The sequence below is a fragment of the Barbatula barbatula genome (genome assembly GCF_947034865.1).
Source record: "Barbatula barbatula genome assembly, chromosome: 9".
Taxonomy (NCBI): domain Eukaryota; kingdom Metazoa; phylum Chordata; class Actinopteri; order Cypriniformes; family Nemacheilidae; genus Barbatula; species Barbatula barbatula.
In genome coordinates, this window is record NC_136772.1 from 12,346,741 (window position 1) to 12,369,852 (window position 23,112).

The 23,112-nt window shown below is 40.7% G+C and overlaps 1 protein-coding gene across 1 annotated transcript in view; it reads left to right on the plus strand.

Moving 5' to 3' along the window:
• The window catches only part of LOC306898505 (collagen alpha-3(VI) chain-like), a gene marked incomplete at its 5' end in the record, with an annotated part of 33,213 nt that overhangs the window by 2,667 nt on the left and 7,434 nt on the right, over positions 1-23,112 (plus strand). Inside the window, 46 exons of the mRNA XM_079464027.1 lie at positions 728-1,327; positions 1,614-2,213; positions 2,393-2,992; positions 4,070-4,669; positions 4,956-5,555; positions 5,735-6,334; positions 6,514-7,113; positions 8,167-8,778; positions 9,067-9,681; positions 10,322-10,915; positions 11,009-11,623; positions 11,709-12,043; positions 12,173-12,251; positions 12,415-12,560; positions 12,639-12,731; positions 12,847-12,900; positions 13,176-13,247; positions 13,371-13,397; positions 13,553-13,597; positions 13,716-13,769; positions 13,863-13,925; positions 14,034-14,099; positions 14,448-14,501; positions 14,811-14,846; positions 14,958-15,020; positions 15,326-15,388; positions 15,529-15,591; positions 15,882-15,944; positions 16,141-16,191; positions 16,298-16,333; positions 16,437-16,499; positions 16,573-16,635; positions 16,888-16,920; positions 17,031-17,067; positions 17,196-17,207; positions 17,320-17,813; positions 17,968-18,070; positions 18,165-18,866; positions 18,993-19,095; positions 21,146-21,198; positions 21,286-21,546; positions 21,703-21,780; positions 21,964-22,044; positions 22,269-22,349; positions 22,528-22,623; positions 22,747-22,821. Of these exons, the coding sequence (XP_079320153.1) occupies positions 728-1,327; positions 1,614-2,213; positions 2,393-2,992; positions 4,070-4,669; positions 4,956-5,555; positions 5,735-6,334; positions 6,514-7,113; positions 8,167-8,778; positions 9,067-9,681; positions 10,322-10,915; positions 11,009-11,623; positions 11,709-12,043; positions 12,173-12,251; positions 12,415-12,560; positions 12,639-12,731; positions 12,847-12,900; positions 13,176-13,247; positions 13,371-13,397; positions 13,553-13,597; positions 13,716-13,769; positions 13,863-13,925; positions 14,034-14,099; positions 14,448-14,501; positions 14,811-14,846; positions 14,958-15,020; positions 15,326-15,388; positions 15,529-15,591; positions 15,882-15,944; positions 16,141-16,191; positions 16,298-16,333; positions 16,437-16,499; positions 16,573-16,635; positions 16,888-16,920; positions 17,031-17,067; positions 17,196-17,207; positions 17,320-17,813; positions 17,968-18,070; positions 18,165-18,866; positions 18,993-19,095; positions 21,146-21,198; positions 21,286-21,546; positions 21,703-21,780; positions 21,964-22,044; positions 22,269-22,349; positions 22,528-22,623; positions 22,747-22,821 (10,434 nt within the window). The remainder of the gene's footprint in view (positions 1-727; positions 1,328-1,613; positions 2,214-2,392; positions 2,993-4,069; positions 4,670-4,955; positions 5,556-5,734; positions 6,335-6,513; positions 7,114-8,166; positions 8,779-9,066; positions 9,682-10,321; positions 10,916-11,008; positions 11,624-11,708; positions 12,044-12,172; positions 12,252-12,414; positions 12,561-12,638; positions 12,732-12,846; positions 12,901-13,175; positions 13,248-13,370; positions 13,398-13,552; positions 13,598-13,715; positions 13,770-13,862; positions 13,926-14,033; positions 14,100-14,447; positions 14,502-14,810; positions 14,847-14,957; positions 15,021-15,325; positions 15,389-15,528; positions 15,592-15,881; positions 15,945-16,140; positions 16,192-16,297; positions 16,334-16,436; positions 16,500-16,572; positions 16,636-16,887; positions 16,921-17,030; positions 17,068-17,195; positions 17,208-17,319; positions 17,814-17,967; positions 18,071-18,164; positions 18,867-18,992; positions 19,096-21,145; positions 21,199-21,285; positions 21,547-21,702; positions 21,781-21,963; positions 22,045-22,268; positions 22,350-22,527; positions 22,624-22,746; positions 22,822-23,112) is intronic.

Consider the following 23,112-nt stretch of genomic DNA (forward strand, 5'->3'; position numbering starts at 1 on the left):
GTACAGTCGAGACCCAGAGGCCCATTTCTATCTGAATACTTACGCAGCAAAAGGGGAGATGCTTAACACAATAAGGGCTCTGGGGCACAGAGGAGGGAGACCCCTCAACACTGGGGCGGCTCTCCAGTATGTGAGTGCCAATATATTTGCTGACTCTGCTGGGAGCAGAAGGCAAGAGGGTGTTCCTCAGGTCCTTATCTTGCTCAGTGGAGGACGTTCAAGCGATAACATAGATACGCCTGCCACTGCTTTGAAAGAGAGTGGGGTTTTGATATTTGGCATAGGCACCAGAAATTCGAGCGGAGAGGTACAGAGGATTGCCAGTGATAAAGCTTATGTACAGTCCATTCTCGAATACTCTGACCTTCCAAGTGTTCAGCAGCATTTTATCCAATCGCTCAAAAGTGTGCCTGTGCAAGGAAGGCTGATGACACCTACTGTTATGGGTAAGGTAGATCTCACACATCTATAGATAGAGCGCCCTCGATGTATGTAATAGACATTGCACAGTTTTGAACTCTGCCCCACTGCATGTTGGCAGAGTCTTAGAAAATTAGCCTCACACGCCAAGGTCATTAACATCTGTCAAAGACTGATTGAAATGAATAGTAGAAAGGGTGGGGAATTAATATCTAGTGTGCAGTTGCTGACTAAAGCAAGCTACGTCTTTAGAGAATGTCAGGGGAAAGTGTTCTCACGACTTTGTTTTCTATTTCAAAACCCATAGCTGAGCGTAGGATGGCTCCGAAGGATATAGTGTTCCTGCTGGATGGTTCAGATGCCACTAGGACTTCTTTCCCTTCAATGCTTGAGTTTGTGGAAAGGATGGTGAAGAGATTGACTGTGTCTGACAGGAGAGACCATGTGTCAGTGGTCCAGTTCAGCAGAGTTCCAGAGGCCCATTTCTATCTTACCACATACACGACAAAGGAAGACATTCTTGATGCTGTCAAGGGTCTGAGGCACAAAGGAGGGAGACCCCTCAACACTGGCGAAGCTTTGCAGTTTTTGAAGGAAAATGTCTTCAGTACCTCCTCTGGAAGTAGACGTGTAGAGGGTGTGCCTCAGTTACTTATTTTGCTTAGTGGTGGAAGGTCATATGATAATGTTGAGACCCCGGCCTCATCTCTGAAGGAGCTTGGGGTGTTGATCTTTGGCATAGGGTCGAGGAGTTCTGACAGCAGGGAACTGCAGAGTATCTCGCATGACCCAAGCTACGCAATCTCCGTGAGTGACTTTGCTGAGCTTCCCGGGGTCCAACAGCAGATTTTCACTAACATTAACAGAGTGCTTGAAGAGGTTACGCCTACAACCACCCCAGTTCGGGGTAAGAAATAATTTTAACTGGCTTTCTGTAATGCCTCTTTAATGTTATGGTCGCAGTAGGTTTTGTCTAATTGTTCCTGTGGTTCCAATGAATTGGTTCGAAAGTTTCATGCTTTTGTATTTTGATTTCTCTTTCATATGACATAAAAAAGATAGATATCAATTTTTAGGTATAACAAATAGAAATATTGAGTACAGGAACATCACCATTTGGAAAACATAATGTTGGGTGTGTTCTTCACTGTACAAAGAATGTCCCTCATCTCACTCAAATGTTTATTTCTCAGTTGAGGGTCGTAGAGCAACGAGAGATGTTGTCTTCCTGCTGGATGGATCTGATGGCACCAGGAATGGGTTCCCAGCAATGAAAGCGTTTGTTCAAAGAATGGTGGAGAGATTGGAGGTAGCTGGTAAAATAAATCGTGTTTCTGTGGTCCAGTACAGCAGGGATGCAGAGGTCAATTTCCATCTTAACACATACACGACAAAGGAAGACATAATTGACAGTGTAAGAGCTCTGAGACACAAAGGCGGAAGACCCCTCAACACAGGGGCAGCTCTCCAGTACATCAAAGACAATGTCTTTACTGCCTCCTCTGGCAGCAGACGACTTGAGGGTGTGCCGCAAATACTCTTTTTGCTTAGTGGAGGAAGGTCATTTGACAATGTTGACACAGCAGCTTCCTCTCTAAAAGAAATCGGAGTCCAGACATTTGGTATAGGATCGATGGGCTCTGACAGCAGAGAATTGCAGAGAATTTCTTACGATCCCAATTACGCTATATCAGTGTCTGACTTCAGTGAGCTTCCAAATGTTCAAGAGCAGCTGCTGGCCTCTGTACAGACTGTTGTAATACCCATCGCTCCAATGTCACCAACAGTTACCGGTATGTAGTATAGAACTTTTCAACATGCTATACCTTGTCTTACTAGTTAATCTTCTTGATTTGTCATGAGCGGCACAGCCAGAGAAAGCCAATGAGATGTTGAAGTAATGTGATATTTGTAAAGATGTTTTCATGTTATGGAGATAGTTTGGGGTTAATAAGGCTGTTTTTTCCTCTAGCTGATTACACTGTACCAAGGAAGGACATAGTGTTTCTGTTGGATGGTTCAGATGACACTAGGAATTCTTTCCCAGCTATGCGTGACTTTGTGCAAAGAGTATTGGGGAAATTAAACCTAGAGGCAAACAGAGACCGTATTTCTGTGGTCCAGTACAGCAGGGATGCAGAGGTCAATTTCCATCTTAACACTTACACGACAAAGGAAGACATAATTGACAGTGTAAGAGCTCTGAGACACAAAGGCGGAAGACCCCTCAACACAGGGGCAGCTCTCCAGTACATCAGAGACAATGTCTTTACTGCCTCCTCTGGCAGCAGACGACTTGAGGGTGTGCCGCAAATACTCTTTTTGCTTAGTGGAGGAAGGTCATTTGACAATGTTGACACAGCAGCTTCCTCTCTAAAAGAAATAGGAGTATTTACCTTCGGAATAGGATCGAGGGGCTCTGATAGCAGTGAATTGCAAAGAATTTCATACGACCCTAGTTATGCTATGTCTCTGTCCGACTTCAGTGAACTTCCAAATGTCCAAGAGCAGCTGCTGGACTCTGTAGAGACTGTTGCAATACCCATCGCTCCAACGTCACCAGATGTCACCGGTATGTGCATGCAAACATTTACACAAGTTATCTCACATCCTGTTTCCTTTCTGTCTATATTTGAATGTGCTGAGTAGTTGTGAGCAGTGGGACGATCAGCAATAGCTTAGATAGTCAAAGAGAAATGTGGTATTCTAAAGATGTATTCACTTTGTCAAAACTGCTTTGCCTTATCCAAGCTGTGCTTGTTTTTCCCTAGCAGATTTACCCACACCCAGAAAAGACATAGTTTTTTTGCTGGACGGTTCCGATGGAACTAGGAATTATTTCCCAGCAATGCGTGAGTTTGTGCAAAGAGTAGTGGAGAATTTAAACATAGAGGCAAAAAGAGACCGTGTTTCTGTGGTGCAGTACAGTCGAGACCCAGAGGCCCATTTCTATCTGAATACTTACGCAGCAAAAGGGGAGATGCTCAACACAATAAGGGCTCTGGGGCACAGAGGAGGGAGACCCCTCAACACTGGGGCGGCTCTTCAGTATGTGAGAGCCAATATATTTGCTGACTATGCTGGGAGCAGAAGGCAAGAGGGTGTTCCTCAGGTGCTTATCTTGCTCAGTGGAGGACGTTCAAGCGATAACATAGATACGCCTGCCACTGCTTTGAAAGAGAGTGGGGTTTTGATATTTGGCATAGGCACCAGAAATTCGAGCGGAGAGGTACAGAGGATTGCCAGTGATAAAGCTTATGTACAGTCCATCCTCGAATACTCTGACCTGCCAAGTGTTCAGCAGCATTTTATCCAATCGCTCAAAAGTGTGCCTGTGCAAGGAAGGCTGATGACACCTACTGTTATGGGTAAGGTAGATCTCACACATCTATAGATAGAGCGCCCTCGATGTATGCTATAGACATTGCACAGTTTTGAACTCTGCCCTACTGCATGTTGGCAGAGTCTTAGAAAATTAGCCTCACACGCCAAGGTCATTAACATCTGTCAAAGACTGATTGAAATGAATAGTAGAAAGGGTGGGGAATTAATATCTAGTGCGCAGTTGCTGACTAAAGCAAGCTACGTCTTTAGAGAATGTCAGGGGAAAGTGTTCTCACGACTTTGTTTTCTATTTCAAAACCCATAGCTGAGCGTAGGATGGCTCCGAAGGATATAGTGTTCCTGCTGGATGGTTCAGATGCCACTAGGACTTCTTTCCCTTCGATGCTTGAGTTTGTGGAAAGGATGGTGAAGAGATTGACTGTGTCTGACAGGAGAGACCATGTGTCAGTGGTCCAGTTCAGCAGAGTTCCAGAGGCCCATTTCTATCTTACCACATACACGACAAAGGAAGACATTCTTGATGCTGTCAAGGGTCTGAGCCACAAAGGAGGGAGACCCCTCAACACTGGTGAAGCCTTGCAGTATTTGAAGGAAAATGTCTTCAGTACCTCCTCTGGAAGTAGACGTGTTGAGGGTGTGCCTCAGTTACTTATTTTGCTTAGTGGTGGAAGGTCATATGATAATGTTGAGACCCCGGCCTCATCTCTGAAGGAGCTTGGGGTGTTGATCTTTGGCATAGGGTCGAGAAGTTCTGACAGCAGGGAACTGCAGAGTATCTCGCATGACCCCAGCTACGCAATCTCCGTGAGTGACTTTGCTGAGCTTCGCGGGGTCCAACAGCAGATTTTCACTAACATTAACAGAGTGCTTGAAGAGGTTACGCCTACAACCACCCCAGTTCGGGGTAAGAAATAATTTTAACTGGCTTTCTGTATTGCCTCTTTAATGTTATGGTCGCAGTAGGTTTTGTCTAATTGTTCCTGTGGTTCCAATGAATTGGTTCGAAAGTTTCATGCTTTTGTATTTTGATTTCTCTTTCATATGACATAAAAAAGATAGATATCAATCTTTAGGTATAACAAATAGAAATATTGAGTACAGGAACATCACCATTTGGGAAACATAATGTTGGGTGTGTTCTTCACTGTACAAAGAATGTCCCTCATCTCACTCAAATGTTTATTTCTCAGTTGAGGGTCGTAGAGCAACGAGAGATGTTGTCTTCCTGCTGGATGGATCTGATGGCACCAGGAATGGGTTCCCAGCAATGAAAGCGTTTGTTCAAAGAATGGTGGAGAGATTGGAGGTAGCTGGTAAAAGAAATCGTGTTTCTGTGGTCCAGTACAGCAGGGATGCAGAGGTCAATTTCCATCTTAACACATACACGACAAAGGAAGACATAATTGACAGTGTAAGAGCTCTGAGACACAAAGGAGGAAGACCCCTGAACACAGGGGCAGCTCTCCAGTACATCAAAGACAATGTCTTTACTGCCTCCTCTGGCAGCAGACGACTTGAGGGTGTGCCGCAAATACTCTTTTTGCTTAGTGGAGGAAGGTCATTTGACAATGTTGACACAGCAGCTTCCTCTCTAAAAGAAATCGGAGTCCAGACATTTGGTATAGGATCGAGGGGCTCTGACAGCAGAGAATTGCAGAGAATTTCTTACGATCCCAATTACGCTATATCAGTGTCTGACTTCAGTGAGCTTCCAAATGTTCAAGAGCAGCTGCTGGCCTCTGTACAGACTGTTGTAATACCCATCGCTCCAATGTCACCAACAGTTACCGGTATGTAGTATAGAACTTTTCAACATGCTATACCTTGTCTTACTAGTTAATCTTCTTGATTTGTCATGAGCGGCACAGCCAGAGAAAGCCAATGAGATGTTGAAGTAATGTGATATTTGTAAAGATGTTTTCATGTTATGGAGATAGATTGGGGTTAATAAGGCTGTTTTTTCCTCTAGCTGATTACACTGTACCAAGGAAGGACATAGTGTTTCTGTTGGATGGTTCAGATGACACTAGGAATTCTTTCCCAGCTATGCGTGACTTTGTGCAAAGAGTATTGGGGAAATTAAACCTAGAGGCAAACAGAGACCGTATTTCTGTGGTCCAGTACAGCAGGGATGCAGGGGTCAATTTCCATCTTAACACTTACACGACAAAGGAAGACATAATTGACAGTGTAAGAGGTCTGAGACACAGAGGGGGAAGACCTCTCAACACAGGGGCAGCTCTCCAGTACGTCAGAGACAATGTCTTTACTGCCTCTTCTGGCAGCAGACGACTGGAGGGTGTGCCGCAAATACTAATTTTGCTTAGTGGAGGAAGGTCATTTGACAATGTTGACACAGCAGCTTCCTCTCTAAAAGAAATCGGAGTCCAGACATTTGGTATAGGATCGAGGGGCTCTGACAGCAGAGAATTGCAGAGAATTTCACACGATCCCAATCACGCTATATCAGTGTCTGACTTCAATGAGCTTCCAAATGTTCAAGAGCAGCTGCTGGCCTCTGTACAGACTGTTGCAATACCCATCGCTCCAACATCATCAACTGTTACCGGTATGTAGTATAGAAGTTTTCAACCTGCTATGCCTTGTCTTACTAGTTGATCTTCATATCTTGCCATGAGCGGCACAGCCAGAGAAAGCCAATGAGATGTTGAAGAAATGTGATATTTGTAAAGATGTTTTAATGTAATGGTAATAGATTGGGGTTAATAAGGCTGTTTTTTCCTCTAGCTGATTACACTGTACCAAGAAAGGACATAGTGTTTCTGTTGGATGGTTCAGATGCCACTAGGAATAATTTCACAGCTATGCGTGACTTTGTTCAAAGAGTATTGGGGAAATTAAACTTAGAGGCAAACAAAGACCGTATTTCTGTGGTCCAGTACAGCAGGGATGCAGAGGTCAATTTCCATCTTAACACATACACGACAAAGGAAGACATAATTGACAGTGTAAGAGGTCTGAGACACAGAGGGGGAAGACCCCTCAACACGGGGGCAGCTCTCCAGTACGTTAGAGACAATGTCTTTACTGCCTCTTCTGGCAGCAGGCGACTGGAGGGTGTGCCGCAAATACTCATTTTGCTTAGTGGAGGAAGGTCATTTGACAATGTTGACACAGCAGCTTCCTCTCTAAAAGAAATTGGAGTCTCAACCTTCGGAATAGGATTGATGGACTCTGATGGCAGAGAATTGCTGCAAATCTCTCAGGATCCTGATTTCTTACTCTTAGTGAGAGACTTCTCTTTCCTTCCCCGTATCCTTGATCAGCTTTTCACAAAGATTAATTTGGCAGCTTCGAGTTCTAAATCCACCTATCCCCCAATTGTTGGTAAGTATGAGACTGAATATTTTTCAATTCATCCTTATTGTCATTTGTCATCTTGTGACATCTTATATAAATTTTATGAATCCGTCTGATTTTATCTTTGCATGTGCAAAGGATGGGTTTATTTTCCACAAAAATAATAATCGTCAAGGCAAAAATACATCCACAGAGAACGTAAACAAAAGATAATCCAAAAGGTCCTCAAAAAGGCCACAAGGCAAGGAGAATATTCCAACTGCGCTTGAGCTAGAGTTAACAAACAATTACAATAATCAAGCGAGGACTGAAAGAACCAGATTTTCCAAAACAGGCAAAAATCAATGAGGAATAGGTGCATGTAATGCCTCTAATAACAAATATCGACAGAGGCTAGAGATAGGACCCGACAGTGGCCTCTAGTGGTATAAATAAAGTCCAGAGCAGAAACCCTCACACAAAACACTTTAGATAGCACTTCTAAATATGTTAAACTAACAGACTACCAAAACATTCCATCATCACAGCAAGTTCTTCGAGGTTCCTTAATAATTTGTATATCTTCTTTTTTCTGAAGTTTTTATTATTGTTATTTTTACCATGCAACTACTGTCTTTAATTGAGAGGTACATTACTGTAATTGGTGTGCAATTAATGTGCAAGTGTCCTTAATGTTATGCATGTAGGTACTAAGCTATGTCTTATCTTGTCAACCCTGGTGGTACAGTTTTTTTTCAGTATCTTTACCGACGTGTAGTTAGTTTATCAAATATTGGTTCCGCTTTTTTGGACTTTCAGCCCATGTTAAAGTCTGAGTCTACAGAACACCCATCACTACGCGCTACTACAATTATCATGTTGACCAAAAATATTGATAACTAACATACCTTTTCTTCTCTGCTTTGCAAATTAAGTGTTGTCTGTGCAGCATGCATGAAAAAGGCTTTACAAAAATTACCAATTGAATTGACTTATTAGCTTTGCACCTAATGCTGCTGTTGCTCCTTTTTCGCATATGTTTTATGTATTTTTCCAGTCAAATAAAGTTTTAATCATAAATCTATTTTATGTTTATTTCAGCGGTCTCTCAAGGACCCAAGAAGGACATTGTCTTTGTGATCGATGGTTCTGATGATGTTGGCAGGGAGTTTGCAATTATACAGGAGTTTTTACGCAAAGTTGTGGAGAATCTAAATATTGGTGAGAACATGATCAGAGTAGGTTTGGTGCAGTATGGAGATAATCCATATGCAGACATATATCTTAACTCTCATAAGACCAAAGAAGGCGTTCTAAACAGCATTAAGGAACTCAGACGAAGAGGAGGGATACAGCGCAACCTTGGGCGAGCCATAGACTTTGTTAGTCGGGAAGTTCTGACTTCTGGACGTGGCGGAAGAAAACAGGAGGGTGTTCCTCAATTCGTTGTGGTGGTTTCAGGAGGAAAATCAACGGACAATATAAGAACACCTGCAACAGCTCTGAAACAGTCAGGAATTGTCCCATTTGGAATAGGGACAAGGGAGGTTGACACTCAGGAATTGGAAGTTATCGCTTACGTCCCCAGATTTGCCTTACCAGTTGAAGACTTGCCTGGTCTTTATACCATTCAGGACACACTCATCACCACACTGACTGAACTATCAAGTGAAGAGCTGGCCAGACTGCGTCCTTATTTCCCTACAGGAACAGGTACTTGCAATAATCTTAATTATATGTGTGTATATTTTTATTACTATTTGTTTTCTTAATGTGCTACAAGATATGTGCATATAAAGTTTTTAATTAATTCAACTCATCAATGTACTAATGTTATGATGAATGAAACATTTTAAATAACAGTTCATCATAACAGTGATTCACACAGCAATTTGTGAGTGTACAGGGCAAGGAATATTTAAGTGATGAAGTGAAAAGTGCTGTGAATTATTCTCTTCCTCTTATTCGTTCGGCTCTAACTGTCATCCCTTTCTAAAACAGAGGTTGTAATTCCAACAATACGCCCTGGAGATAAGAGGGATGTTGTTTTTCTCATTGATGGCACTACAAAGATGCGCAGTGAGTTCCCTGCAATAAGAGACATGGTTCAGCGAGTAGTGGATAAATTAGAAGTGGGTCTGGACAATGTGAGGGTCTCTATCGTTCAGTACAGTGATGATCCAAAGCTGGAGTTTCTCCTTAATGAGCACTCTACAAAGGAGGAAGTTCGCCAGGCAATACGAAGAATAAGAAGTAAAGGAGGCAATCAGCTTAATACTGGACAAGCTCTGGATTATGTCTCCAAGAACATCTATCAAAGATCTGCTGGTAGTCGTGTTGAGGAGGGTGTGCCACAGTTTCTCATCCTAGTGACTGGAGGAAAGTCAAATGATGATGTATCTAGCTCTGCCCGGCAGCTGAAGTCAAGTCGTGTTGCCCCCCTGGCAGTTGGAGCACATACTGCGGATGCAGAGGAGTTAAAACTAATTTCCTTACGTCCTGAACTAGCCTACACAATCCGAGACTTCCAGCAGCTATCTAGTGTGGAGCAGGAGCTTTTGAGCAAAGTCAGTTCCATGACTACTAAAGATATTTCTGAACCCCCTCCACCTGGAGGTAAAGTGTTCTTAATTTAATTTAATTGTTTTAAGGTATTCATTTATTGGTATTATTTTAAAATGTTCAACATTAGCAATGCTTTTTATTTTGAACCTTCTCCTTGTTTAGATGTCACACTTATATTCCTTCTGATTAAATGTGACCAAAAACCTAAAATATATTAATCAGTGACATCAGTGTAATATATTTGTGGTTTGTTTTTCTTTAATATGAAAAAAATTGGGGGCATTTTGTGATTTTGTGCAATATTTTTGCCATAATCATTTAGTTTTTATCCCATCCAATATGAATGGAAAATATTAGTATTTTTTTCGTAGTTCCATTAATTTGTTATGAGCTTTTTCAGATCATAATAGCCTTTTCAACTTCACATATATTGTACATTTTTGTGCTCAAATAGCAAGTGCCACAAAAGTCATTCCTTTCATATCCTAAAGCGGCTGACCGAGAACCACATGTTTGATTTTTAAAAGAAACATTTAGCATTTTCAAACACGTCCATGATGTTTAATATCATTGCGGTTAAGAAAACATTATAATTAAAAAAGGAAAATTTTCCCATCAAAGTGACCAAAGAGGACTAAGGGTTCAACAACACCAATATTAATCGTATTCTATTACTTTTGTTTCTTATCAGTTCCAGACCTCAATCTTGGAAGAAAGGACATTATATTCCTCATTGACGGCTCTGAAAGTGTCGGACCAAATGGTGTCGCTCACATCCGTGACTTTATCTACAAAGTGGTTGAAAAGCTCAATGTGAATCCTGACCAAGTTCGTGTGGCTGTGGTACAGTATGGAGAAAGACCTAAAACTGAATTCTCTCTAAACTCCCACAACAACAAGCAGTCCGTCCTTGCTGCCATCAAGAGACTACGTCAGACGGGTGGGCGTGGTGCCAACCTAGCTGAAGCTATAAAGTATGTGATCCGAAATGAACTGCAAGCCTCTGCTGGGATGCGCTTAGCAGAGGCTTCCCAGCATTTGGTAGTGCTCACTGGTGGAAGGTCAACCTCTGATGTGTCTGTATACGGCCCACTTCTCAAAGGCGCTCAGGTAAACTGTATAGGTATTGGTACAGAGAATGCAGATGCCAGACAGTTGACACAGATTGCAACCAGCCCCGATGACGTCCTCCAGGTGTCAACTTTCCCAAGTCTTCCAAACATACAAAGCCAGTTTATATCCAGACTAAATGGAACCATTGCAGAGATACCTACTGAAGACTCGGGTAAGTTAACAATTAATGTAATATAATTTGTTTGCGCATGTTAGTGGGATATATTAAAGATCATTTTATTCTCTTTTGTCTCATCTACCGTAGGTCCTGACCTCCCGAAGGCTAAAGCTGCTGACATTGTCTTTTTGGTTGACGGCTCAATGAATCTTGGCAGGGCCAATTTCAAAGTGGTTTTGGATTTCGTTATTAATTTAATTGATCTGTTTTACACAGAGAGAGACGACCTTCGGATCGGTCTAGCACATTATGCGGCAGATGTGACAGACGTCTTCTACCTCAATACCTACAAAAATAAGGACGACATCATCAATGCCATATCCCAAACAGATTACAAAGGAGGTCGAGAAATTAGAACAGGCAATGCCATCCGCCACGTCCAGCAAACGCACTTTGTTAAAGAAAGAGGCAGTCGGAAAGATGAAGGCATTCCACAGATTCTGATGGTGATCGCTGGTGGACGGTCCAAGGATGATGGCAAGTCAGCAGCACTAGCTCTAAAAAATACTGGTGTGCGCATCTATGCTGTTGGGGTAGGTGACATTGAGGACGAGCTCAATAATCTGGGCAGTGAAGCCACTACAGTGGCCCGAGCCAGCAAATTCCAAGAACTCTCTGAACTGAATGAGCAGATTTTGCAAGCATTTGATGATGAAGTGAGAGGAATAAGACACTGCACTGCAACACAAGACACTGCAAGAGGTTTGCTTTTACTGTATGAATTATGTTTAGTTTTTATAATTTTGTTTTATTGTTATTAATCCTGTCAATTTCTCTACCCTGGCAGAATGCAAGTTGGATGTTCTCGTGGGATTTGACGTGGGTTCGCAGAATATCTTTGCCGCTCAGAGGTCATTAGAGTCTAAAATGACTGCAATTCTTCAGCGCATTGGTCAGATGCAGGCCATTAGCTGCACTTCGAACCAAGTCCCCACAATACAGGTGGGGGTACTTGCAATGGATTCTGCCTCAGAGCCTGTTCATCTGGACTTCACTGAAAATTACACAGAGCTTCTTGAGGCCTTCCGGGACCTTCGTGGCCGCGGACCTTTTGTTTTGAACAGTGCCACAATTAAAGCTTATACTGACAGATTCAAGAGTCGCCCTTCAGACACTGTCAAGGTACGTTCTCATTCAGAGAAAATGTTAACATAAAAATAAAAGTATCAGCACACTCATACTCACACTGTATTTATTGCATACCATCTCTATGTATTTGATTTGAGTATATGTGGTTTTCCACCTATAAAGGTTGTGATTCACTTGACTGATGGATTAGATGCCCAGTATAACATTCTGAAAGAACGAGTTGAACAGATGCGTTTGGCTGGTAAATATGATCAGGAATAAAACATGAATTATCATTGAAATTGAGGCTCATTTTCTATGAATTGTATGAAAAAAAAAATTCTAAATGATTTATCATTTTTTAATCACTTGCTAAACGTGACATATATTAAACGTAAATACTTGAAGTTATATTTGTTTTTAAGGTGTTAGTAGTTTTATCGTTGTTGGACTGGAAAGAGTTCCTCGCTTTGAGGATGCGGTTCTTTTGGAATTTGGCCGTGGCTTCAGGCACACACGACCTCTGCGTGTCAACCTCATGGACCTGGATTATGAGCTTCTGGAAGAACTGGTGAGAACTGTTAAACAAAAGAGATGCCCTACTTAAATGCCCAAAAATGTAGAAATATGTTTTTGTATGTGTTTGAAGGACAACATTGCTGAGAGGGACTGCTGTTCTGTTCCATGCAAGTGTAATGGTCAAAGAGGGGACAGAGGAGCTGTTGGGCCTGCTGGAACAAAGGTCAATATTTTCTGCATTTAATTGAACCAAAAGTACTTGTTTTGGGCTAGAACACAGTAGAAAAAAATGTCATTTCAAAAACAGTTTACACATGTTCATGTTTGTTTGTTTGTAGGGTCAGCCTGGTGGTCAAGGCTTCAGTGGACATCCTGGTGATGAAGGTGGACCAGTGAGTATTGATTATTTACAGTGTCATACAAAAAGAATGTGGCTCTTTGCTACCTCCAGTAATTTCAAAGAATACTGCGTTGTTTACTGTCATGGATCGATTATTATAATCACTGTACATATCATCAGTTACAAATGAGAATCACTGTTGAGGAAATCTATCTAACACACCTGTGTTAGTTCTCATGTTGGTTCTATGTGTGGCTGTTAAAATGCATCTTTGTGTCGGCTGCTGCCTTTCATATAGTTTTGTAAATCTGTTCTCTCCTTCTACAGGGAGAGAGAGGTCCACCTGGTGTAAATGGAACTCAAGGCTTCCAAGGATGTCCAGGCCCAAGAGGCGTGAAAGTAAGTGAATTGAATTACTCTGGTAAAGAAGGTGCTTAAAATTCCTTAATTTGCCTTATTGCTTTGTTTGTGCTTAGCATCATTATGTTTCCAATCTTTCATATTTGTTTTTCTTTAATTCAGGGATCTCGAGGATACAATGGTGAAAAGGTTAGAACTACAGATAAACACTTAAAGCATTAAAATTGTTCATAAGAAAATGACCTTACTGTATAATATAATGATAAACTGTTAAGGACATAACTACATAAATGTCAACACATTCAAGAATATGTTTTAAGTTTATAACATTTGTTTTCTTTTAGGGTGAAATTGGAGACATTGGATTGGATGGAATCAACGGGGAAGAGGTAATCTGACAAGCATATATAATGCAACAGTATTTATTTCAAACAAACAGTAACAAGTGTAATAGTTTAAAATTGAGTAACCAGACTTGTGTATGCCTGCTTAAATCTTTTTTTGTAGGGAACAAGTGGAGTTTTTGGACCTCCAGGAGACAGAGGAAACCCCGGACAAAGGGTAACTTGTTGGGTCATAAAGGAAATAGTTGATGGTTGAAAAATAATAAATAATAATAATTCATCTACAAGTGGCTTTTTTGAACATTTCTAGGGTCCTAAAGGAGTCAAAGGCCAGGCTGGAGATATTGGTCAGACCGGGATCCGTGGTGATCCAGTAAGTATTAGTAATAGTCACATCTATCCATATTGCTCATCGTTAGTTTAATATCAACATTTACCATAAATATTTTTGAATGATTGAAGTATTTTTGTTGTTGTATAGGGCACACCAGGAAGAGATAATACCAAGAGGGGACCAAAAGGCGATCCAGGCGATGCTGGCCCAGCGGTAAATTTTCAGTTTAAAAAAAAAATCCAGTGAATCTGCCATACTGCCTTAGAAGTTGTTTATTGTTGGTATGTCATCAGATCTAAAGTTGTTGGTATATCATCAGATCTAAAGCATAAGGGGTCGTCATTGTGAAGTAAGCCAAAATCAATTTAGCTGGGCTCAGTTCTGACTACTGTAGTTTTTATTTTTAGTCGACTACATTATTGTCTGGACATACTCGAGCCCTGTTTTCTGAGTGTGATTCATAGTTACACATTTTGTAGTCTGTGCATGTACAATTGTGCAACTTAAGTAAAGTGCACACTGATGTGTTTTTTGAAGCTCATTGTTATATGTTGTTTCTAGGGAGAGCCAGGTGTGGATGGAAGTAAAGGAGATCCTGGTGAACCAGGCAGACTGGTATGTTTGTCTTTACTTATTTACCTAGTAGCATAATTTTAAGAAGTTCCAATGTTTAGGACCTCAAGCTAAAGTACTTTACAAGAACTAAAATAAATATAAAAACTGCCATGGGACATAAACGGTTTCTGAATTTCATTTGAGAAGAATACAGAATAGTGTGGTGTTATCTGGCCACATATGAAAATGATGAAAAAACATAAATTATTAAATTAAATGGTTGATTTAATTGAAAAATCTCAGATTTTGTTACGGTATATGTACTGTATGCTGATGTCTTAACTCGTGATATTCTCTTTGTTGAAAAAGGGCCCGGACGGCAGAAGGGGAGCTCCTGGTCAAGCTGTAAGTAGACATCTAAAATATTATACAGAGATCCATTAAGAACACTGCTGAGCCCACAAACAAGAATAGTTCAATTCTGTGAATTTATTAATGGCTGTGTTGCATCTTTAGGGTGCTGCTGGAAGACCTGGTGCTGATGGTTTGGCAGGAGAACCTGGAATTGGAGGATCTCGGGTAACTTATTTACATTTATACTTCACAGCAATCTTAGGTAACTTGTATTTACCTTTATATTTATACATTTACCAAACGTTTTTATCCAAATCAATTTTCTAATTAAAAAACAATTAACATTTTGGCAAAGAGCTAAACAACAAATATAGCTTACCAAGGCATGATAACAAGTCTCTGCAATTCATGTCTGCATTTGTGGCAAAGAAATAAAAAATCTGAATATAATACCAAATTGATGTTATGCTGGTATTGTAATGTAAAGTATACACATGGTAAGAGATGGCTTACATCCCATTTCATTTTAGGGACCTGCTGGACCAATTGGAACACCTGGTGTTAGGGGAGAGGATGGAAACCCCGGTCCAAGGGTAAGAGAAATGATTTTGCTATTCAAAAATATAATGGCTAAAGACATGATATTATTTGATGCTTTAAAACTAAAGTAAACTCAATCATAGGGGCATGCTCTTGTGTTTGTTTAATATTGATGAAAATATCTAATTTTAAGGGCCCAGGGGGACTGCCAGGACCTGGCGGAGAAAAGGGTAGAAGAGGTGTTTTTGGACGTAAGGTACAGATCTTTTCAGCCATTTTTACCAAAACCTTTTTTAAGCAGGCACATTTTAAAGAAAACATATCTCTGTCGACCTGATGCAAAGCTTTGGGGGAGTTTGTATTTGTTTAATTTGGGCCGAGTAAATTAACTCTCACACTAGTGCTTTTAAACCAATATGTGAGCGCTCTTTCAGCTGTTAAAGTTCATTTTATCAGTACCTTTCTTGTCACCCTTGTTCATTTTATACCCCTTTATATCTTTTGACTGTAAAAACAATATGTTTTACTTTTTGAATGCCTCTGAAGGGTGAACCAGGTGAGCCAGGCCCTAAAGGTGTTGTTGGACCCCGGGGACCCCGTGGAGAACCTGTAAGTGAGGAGTCACAGTCTACACCAGTTAAACCAACATTTCATTCAAACACTTACACATTCTAGATAAAATGCAGAGTACAATCAACATTTTAAGATGAAACATATTGTTTATGCTTTTTGTTGTTGCAAATTTTACTATCATAAAAATACAAAAGAGAGTAAAATGAACACAACAGATTTTTTGTTTATACAGGGTGGGGATGGACGTGAGGGGTTTGGTATACCTGGTCCAAAAGGAAGAAGTGTGAGCATTCTTATCAAAAGGAAATAAAGTAGTAGATACATTGAATTGTTCTTCCATATGTACATACTTACAGATTTCTGCCTTTTGAACCAATTTTATATTTTAGGGTGATGAAGGTTTCCCTGGATTCCCTGGTCCAAAGGTAAGATTAATGAGCCTATAGGCTGCTGTTTTATATTAATGCACTTGAAATGCTGCAGTGCATCACATTGCAAGTTATTGTATGTTTAATCTGGTTCATATAGGGTACAGCAGGCGACCCTGGTTCAGAAGGAGGTCATGGACCTAGAGGAAACAACGGGCAGAGAGTAAGTTAGTTTGACCAAATGATTCTCTATGTGGTCATCATATCCACACTAACAATATGGCTGTGGATTGTAGGGAACTTCAGGAGGGCCTGGTGGGCCTGGTCAGAAGGGAGAAATTGGATACCCGGGGCCTTACGTAAGCACTTTACTTTAATACTTCTTGTCTTTGAATTGATTAAAACAATTTAGATTAAATATTAATGGGGACTTACACACTTCTACATAAAACATCCTTTCTACAAATAGTAAGCTTTGACATACACAAGCTGTTAAAATTTGTTAAAAACTAGTGACAAACAGCTCAGTGGAAAAAATCCAGATGGCTTTCATTGGCCAAAATGTTTTCAGCTGTTGAGAAAATCATGTTTTCGTCTGTTGTCATAAACAGGGCCAGAAAGGACCCAGAGGACCTGGTGTCGTGGTATATACTTTGTCTTTAGCGTTTAAACTACACTTAATGTTCAGTTTTACAGACATTTTTGCAACACGCATGCCTTGTTAACATGTTCTATTTTTGTTTCGTTCTGACAGCAATGTGATCTGGTCAAGAAAATTAGAGATAACTGTCGTAAGTATTTGAAAATTATTACATGAGAATGTAAATAAATATCCATCCAAAGTGCCGTTATAGTACTGTAGTAATTTCTAATTTGTTTAAATTTTCCTTATTTCTTCGCTTCTCAACCTTTTTTTAAGCCTGCTGCTATGGTAAGTAAATTTTATGCAACTTAATCATCTGCACTGTGCTGTTTCAGATCTTACAGCAGATAACTCACTGCACAATACTGGCAGTTTAACTTCTGAGTTTCTGATTCCTCAGGGGCACAGGAATGTCCTCTCTACCCCACTGAATTGGCCTTCGTCCTGGATGCGTCAGATGGTGTAACACCCTCCGATTTCAAAAACATGCGGGACACTGTTAAGAACCTGGTCAGCAACATCACTATTTCGGAGAGCAACTGTCCGCGAGGGGCCCGTGTTGCTCTAGCGCTCTTCAACAACGAGGTGACCACCGAGATACGCTTTGCGGATGCTTTAAAGAAGCGAGCACTCATTGAACGAATCCAAGGGCTCCAGGCTCAGCAGACCCGTAAGCAGCGAAGCTTGGAGACGGCAATGAACTTTGTTGCACAGAACACATTCAACAGGGTCCGGAGTGGCTTCCTTGTGCGCAAGGTTGCCGTTTTCTTCGTCAATGGCCCGGTAACAGTCTTGCCAGAATTAAGTGCTGCTGCTCTCCGTCTCTATGATGCTGGAATTTCTTCGGTTTTCCTTCTTAATCGTGAAAATCAAAAGCTCAGCAATGCCTTGAAGGTGGGTTAGCAGATGTACATTTCTTCACGGTAAAGTGATATATTTTCACAAACCAGACTAACTATGTGGTCATATTTTTACATACTGTAGTATAAAGCCTGAGACTGTTTTAATTCAGTGTTTGACTTAAAAGAGAGCATTTTCTCTGTTTCAGATTAACAACACTGCATTTGCTCAGGTTATCATCCTACCCCCACCTGGAAGTGATAAATATAACAATGTTTTTAAGAAGATCATGACCTGCCATGTCTGTCTAGGTAAAATCAGATTTTTAGTGTAGTTTTTTGACCTACTTACATTTAGAACATGGAATTTGTTTGAATGACATTTTTTGGTTTGTCACCATTCCAGACTTCTGTGCTCCGGATACGATGTGTGGCTACGTCCCTCCACGTGGAGTCAGAGGTCGAAGAGACCCCACCACTGACTTGGACATCGACATGACCTTCATTCTGGACAGCTCAGAAAGCACCTGGCCCTCTGTCTTCACGGGTATAAAGCAATACGTGTCTCAGATGGTAGAGCAGCTGGAGCTGTCTCCTGATCCAGCAATAGCCAGTCATCACGCTCGAGTGGCACTGGTCCAGCACACACCTTACGAATACTTGCACAACGGCAGCGGAATTCCCATCAGCATCGCCTTTGGTCTGATGGACCACAGGTCAGCAGACAGCGTCAGAACCTTCTTGATGGATAAGGTGCACCAGCTGGAGGGAGGACGACACCTTGCAGCAGCACTTGAGGGCACTGTTGAACATGTGTTTGAGAAGGCACCACATCCCCGTCACTTGAAAGTCTTAGTTCTGTTGGTGACTGGACCAGTAGAAGAGGATAAAGAGAGGATACTTCAAGCCTCAATTGAAGTTAAATGCAAGGGGTACTTTATTGTGGTAATAGCGGTTGGAAAGCAGTTTAGTCCAGGTGATGTTAGTGTCCTGGCCCAAGTGGCAAGTGAACCTTCAGATGTGTTCTTCAAGAGAGTGGATGGACCATCCGGCTTCTATGATGACCAGATTCAGATATTTGCCAAACTATTCCCCAAGTACCTAAGCCGTAAGTCAAACGCTGTTCTTTAAATATCTCATTTATAGTATATTGTGTTCAGTATCTTGTGTCAATGCCACTTTTTGTAAAAATCCAGAACTGCAATTTATATCTGATTTGTTTTTTTCTATACAGTTGAAAATATTTTCTACATGTCCCCTGAAGTCGCTAAGAAGTGTCAGTGGTATCAGGGTGACCAGCCACACAAAACTGGATTCAGATCGCCACAAATACATTAGTAAGTAGATTGATGTGACCATTAATTTGTAAATTATTAAAGGGACAGTTCTCCCCTAAATGAAATTCTGTCATCATTTACTCACCTTTGAGTTTACATTTACATTTAGTCATTTAGCAGACGCTTTTATCCATAGCGACTTACAAAGAATTCAGGGAGCAATAAGCGATATGTCATAAAAGACCAATAGTACGATAGGTGCTAATACGAAGTTACTAGTTTAAACAAAAGCTACACCACTACTGGTTGAGAGAAGAGAGAGGGTTAGTGTATTATTTTATCAAGTAATCACAGAAGAGATGGGTTTAACTAATTTTTTTAAGGTTGTGAGAGATGTGGTTGACCTGACCGCGAAAGGAAGAATGTACTACCAGGAAGGAGTTGTAAAGTAGAACGAGCGGGAAAGTGACGTAATGCCCTTATGAGAAGGCAATACAAGGCGTCGCTCGTTTGCTGAATGGAGGGTTCCTGATGGGGTGTAGGAGTGTAGGAGGGTGTGAAGTATGCCAGTGATAGTCCTGTAGGCAAGCATCAGTGGCTTGAATCTGTTATGTGCTTCAACCGGTCGCCAGTGGAGAGAGGTGAAAAGGGATGTCACATGAGCCCTTTTGGGCTGTTGAAAGACAAGGCATGCTGCTGCGTTTTGAATTAGCTGAAGTAGTTTAATAGCCTTTGCAAGAAAACCAACAAGGAGAGCATTGCAGTTGTCCAACCTTGAGATTAGCAGGGTCTGGACAAGGAGTTGTGCCGCATGGGGTCTAAAAAGGGTCTTAAAGGGTCTAACCTTTAATGTTGAATAAGGCATATCGGCAGGATTGCGTCGTCTTTGCAATGTGATCATTGAAGGACAGCTGTTCATCAAATATGAATTTGAGGTTCCTGGCTGATTCGGAGGGAGTGATTGTGGAATTGCCAAGTTGGATGGTGAGATCGTGTTGCACCGAGGGGTGTGCCGAAAACACAAGAAGTTCTGTCTTAGCAGGGTTCAGCTGTAGGTGATGCTCTTTCATCCAAGCTTGGATGTCATCTAGGCAGGCTGTTATGCGAGCTGCTACAGTGGTATCTTCTGGGTGAAACGAGATGTAGATCTGGGTGCCCGTTAGCCTGTATGATGGGTCCTAAGATAAAAAAAAGCAGCGGTCCAAGCACCGATCCTTGAGGGACCCCAGTGATCATGTGGTGAGCAGTGGACAGCAAGCCCCTCCATGATACTGTCAGGGTTTACCCATTGTTCTCTTTGTGGCCACTAGTGGCCCCATTGAGTGCTTATTTGCCCTTCACCTGTTTCATTAATGGAATCAGTTTCACCTGTGTCCTGTTTGTACAGATTGTATTTAAGCTCTCTGTTTCCTTTGTTTTGTGCTTGGTGTTTGAGTGTGTGTGACCCATCCTTCAGTGCTGCAATGTTGGACTTTCCTTGTTGATGGACTCTGGTTGAGTCTTTTTGAGTTCATTGTATCTTTTATTTTATGTTTATTTATCATTATAATTTTTTGGCGCTTTGAAGCATTTTTCCTTAGTTGTATTGGATACAAAATAAATTGCCTTCTGAAATCTGCTGTATCTGCTTCACCTTCTGGGTTTCATATCTGCCTAGTGGGTTATCTGGTAAAGAGGTAGACTCTCACAACAGAGACCCGAGTTCAAGCCTGGGTTCTGAAAGATACAAAATAAGGTATTTTGAACAATGTAGAAAAGTAGTTCTTGGGCACTTTTGACAGCCATTGGAATTTATTTTCCTACTATGGTAGTCAAAGGTGGCGAAGAACTGTTTGGTTACAAGCATTCTTCCAAATATATTTCTCTGTGTTCATCAGAACAAAGAAATTTACTCTTATTTACTCTTTAAAATTAAACAAAGTCCTAATCTACTACTCTAAAAAGAAATACTACATAATTACGAACCCAATAAAACATGGCATTTTGGGTGAGCTATTCCTTTATTATTTTTGATCATTTAAATAATATTGATTTTCAAGAACTGAATCCAGCCATTTTGATCCAAAAATTGTATGCATATTTGAACATAATGTTGTGAATTATTTTCCAGCAAACACCAAAAGCATCATGAACAGCAGCAGGTTCATGACAGAAAACATAAAGGTATTGACAGTATAGTTTTTTTAAGTGTTTTAGTCTAAAGGTATATTTAAGAAGAGTTTCACTGTTCATTTCTCTGTGTTTGTCTAGAACTGGGTATGGATGAGCTGGATCTGGTTAACGTCACCTCGAGTGGCTTCTCCTTACGTTGGCTGAGTGGGGATTTGAAGGCCACCCATGAGGTTACAGTGACTCGACTGAGGGATCGAAGGCTGGTACTGCAAAAGAATGTGACGGGCAGCCTTCTGTCCGTCAGTGAACTGGAGGCAGCTGAGACATATCATGTAATGGTCAACACTCGCAATGTCAGCGGTCATGTTACCAGTACCTACAAAGGCATCATTCCCACAAGTAAGCTCCAATACTCAAAACAATGAAAGTGAATAGATAATGAGTCTGTAATGGTTCAAAAAACACAAAAGACCAAATAAAATCTTTTAAAAAGGAATCTACATGATACAAGACATAATTACCCTAAAACTCACCCTAATTCATCTTTCTGAACAGAAGCAGCTAGTCAGAAGGTTCTTACTGTGAGTGAAATGAAAATTGTGCCTACTGCCCCATCAAGCAAACCAGCAATGAGTAAGTGCCAGAAGATCTCCTCCAATCTAAAAACATGCACGTCAGAAAGGAGACTGTCAAATGTGTATTTTAATGGAACTTGTTTCCAGTCTGTACAACAGTTTAGAGCTTGATATGTTCAGGTATAAATGTATGTATTGATAGATTATCTAGTTCACCTCAGATTGTTTTGGTTTTTAACAGAATCTGCAGAACAGAAAATTCTTACGGCCAGTGAAGTGACTGCGAGTGTTACCACTGCACCCCTGAGTAAACCTGAAACTAGTAAGAAATTAAACTCTAGATGGCGTTTGTTTACATTCCTTCAAAGTGAGTTTTGTTGATTTTCACTTAGTATTAGCACAATTATACTCCCCAAAAGCAGACAGAACACTTCAGTAGTTTGAATGGTCTTAGCTTGCTTGCATTACATACAGTTTATTAAGCATGAAGCTAAAATCTTGGAGCTTTTTAAAATTAAGTTAACTTTAAATTTGTTGTTTTTACAGATTCAGCAGAACAGAAAATTCTTAATGTCAATGAAATGATGGGCAGTGTGTCCACCTTACCCTTGAGTAAACCTGAAATTAGTAAGTGACAAAGAACATAATTTATACTTCATGGTCAAAATAATGTTTTTAGTTGCCATCTAGTTTACAGCATGAGAAGCAGACAGAAACGGTCTTGTATTGCTTACAGTTAAGTATGAATGTGTTCATGATGACTGAAGTTGTCGACCTCTTTGAAATAAACCTCTGATTTTTTTAGCAGTTGTTTTAAAAGATTCAGCAGAACAGAGGATTCTTAATCTCAGTGATGTGATGGGGAGTGTTTCCACCGCACCATTGAGTAAACCTGAAATTAGTAAGTAACAAAGGACTTCTTTTATAGTTTATAGATATTTTTCCAATGCCAATAGAAAAGCTAACTGGCTTGGCTTTGAGCTCTTTGAAATGAAGTTAACTCCTGTTTTGGCCTTTTCAACAGAATCGCCAGAGCAAAAGGTTCTCAATGAAATGATGGGGATTGTGTCCTCTGCACCCTTAAACAAGCCAGAAATTAGTAAGTGGTGTACAGAATTTGCACTATGATTCAATTTTGCAGAGACAAGACTAATATACATTTAACTAAACAGCCGTACCATGGCATTCTTACCCTCTTTATTTTCAAGGGACAGTTCACCCAATCAAAATTCTTTCACATTTTTAAAAATCTGTTTCTGATGTATAGTTTTCTGTGAACACAAATGAAGATATGTTGAGAAATGTCTTGGTTTTGTGGTTTTGAAGAAAGGCAATTCATGTTATATGATCTCAACACAAGGCCATTATGATCGCTAGTTAAAATAGTTCT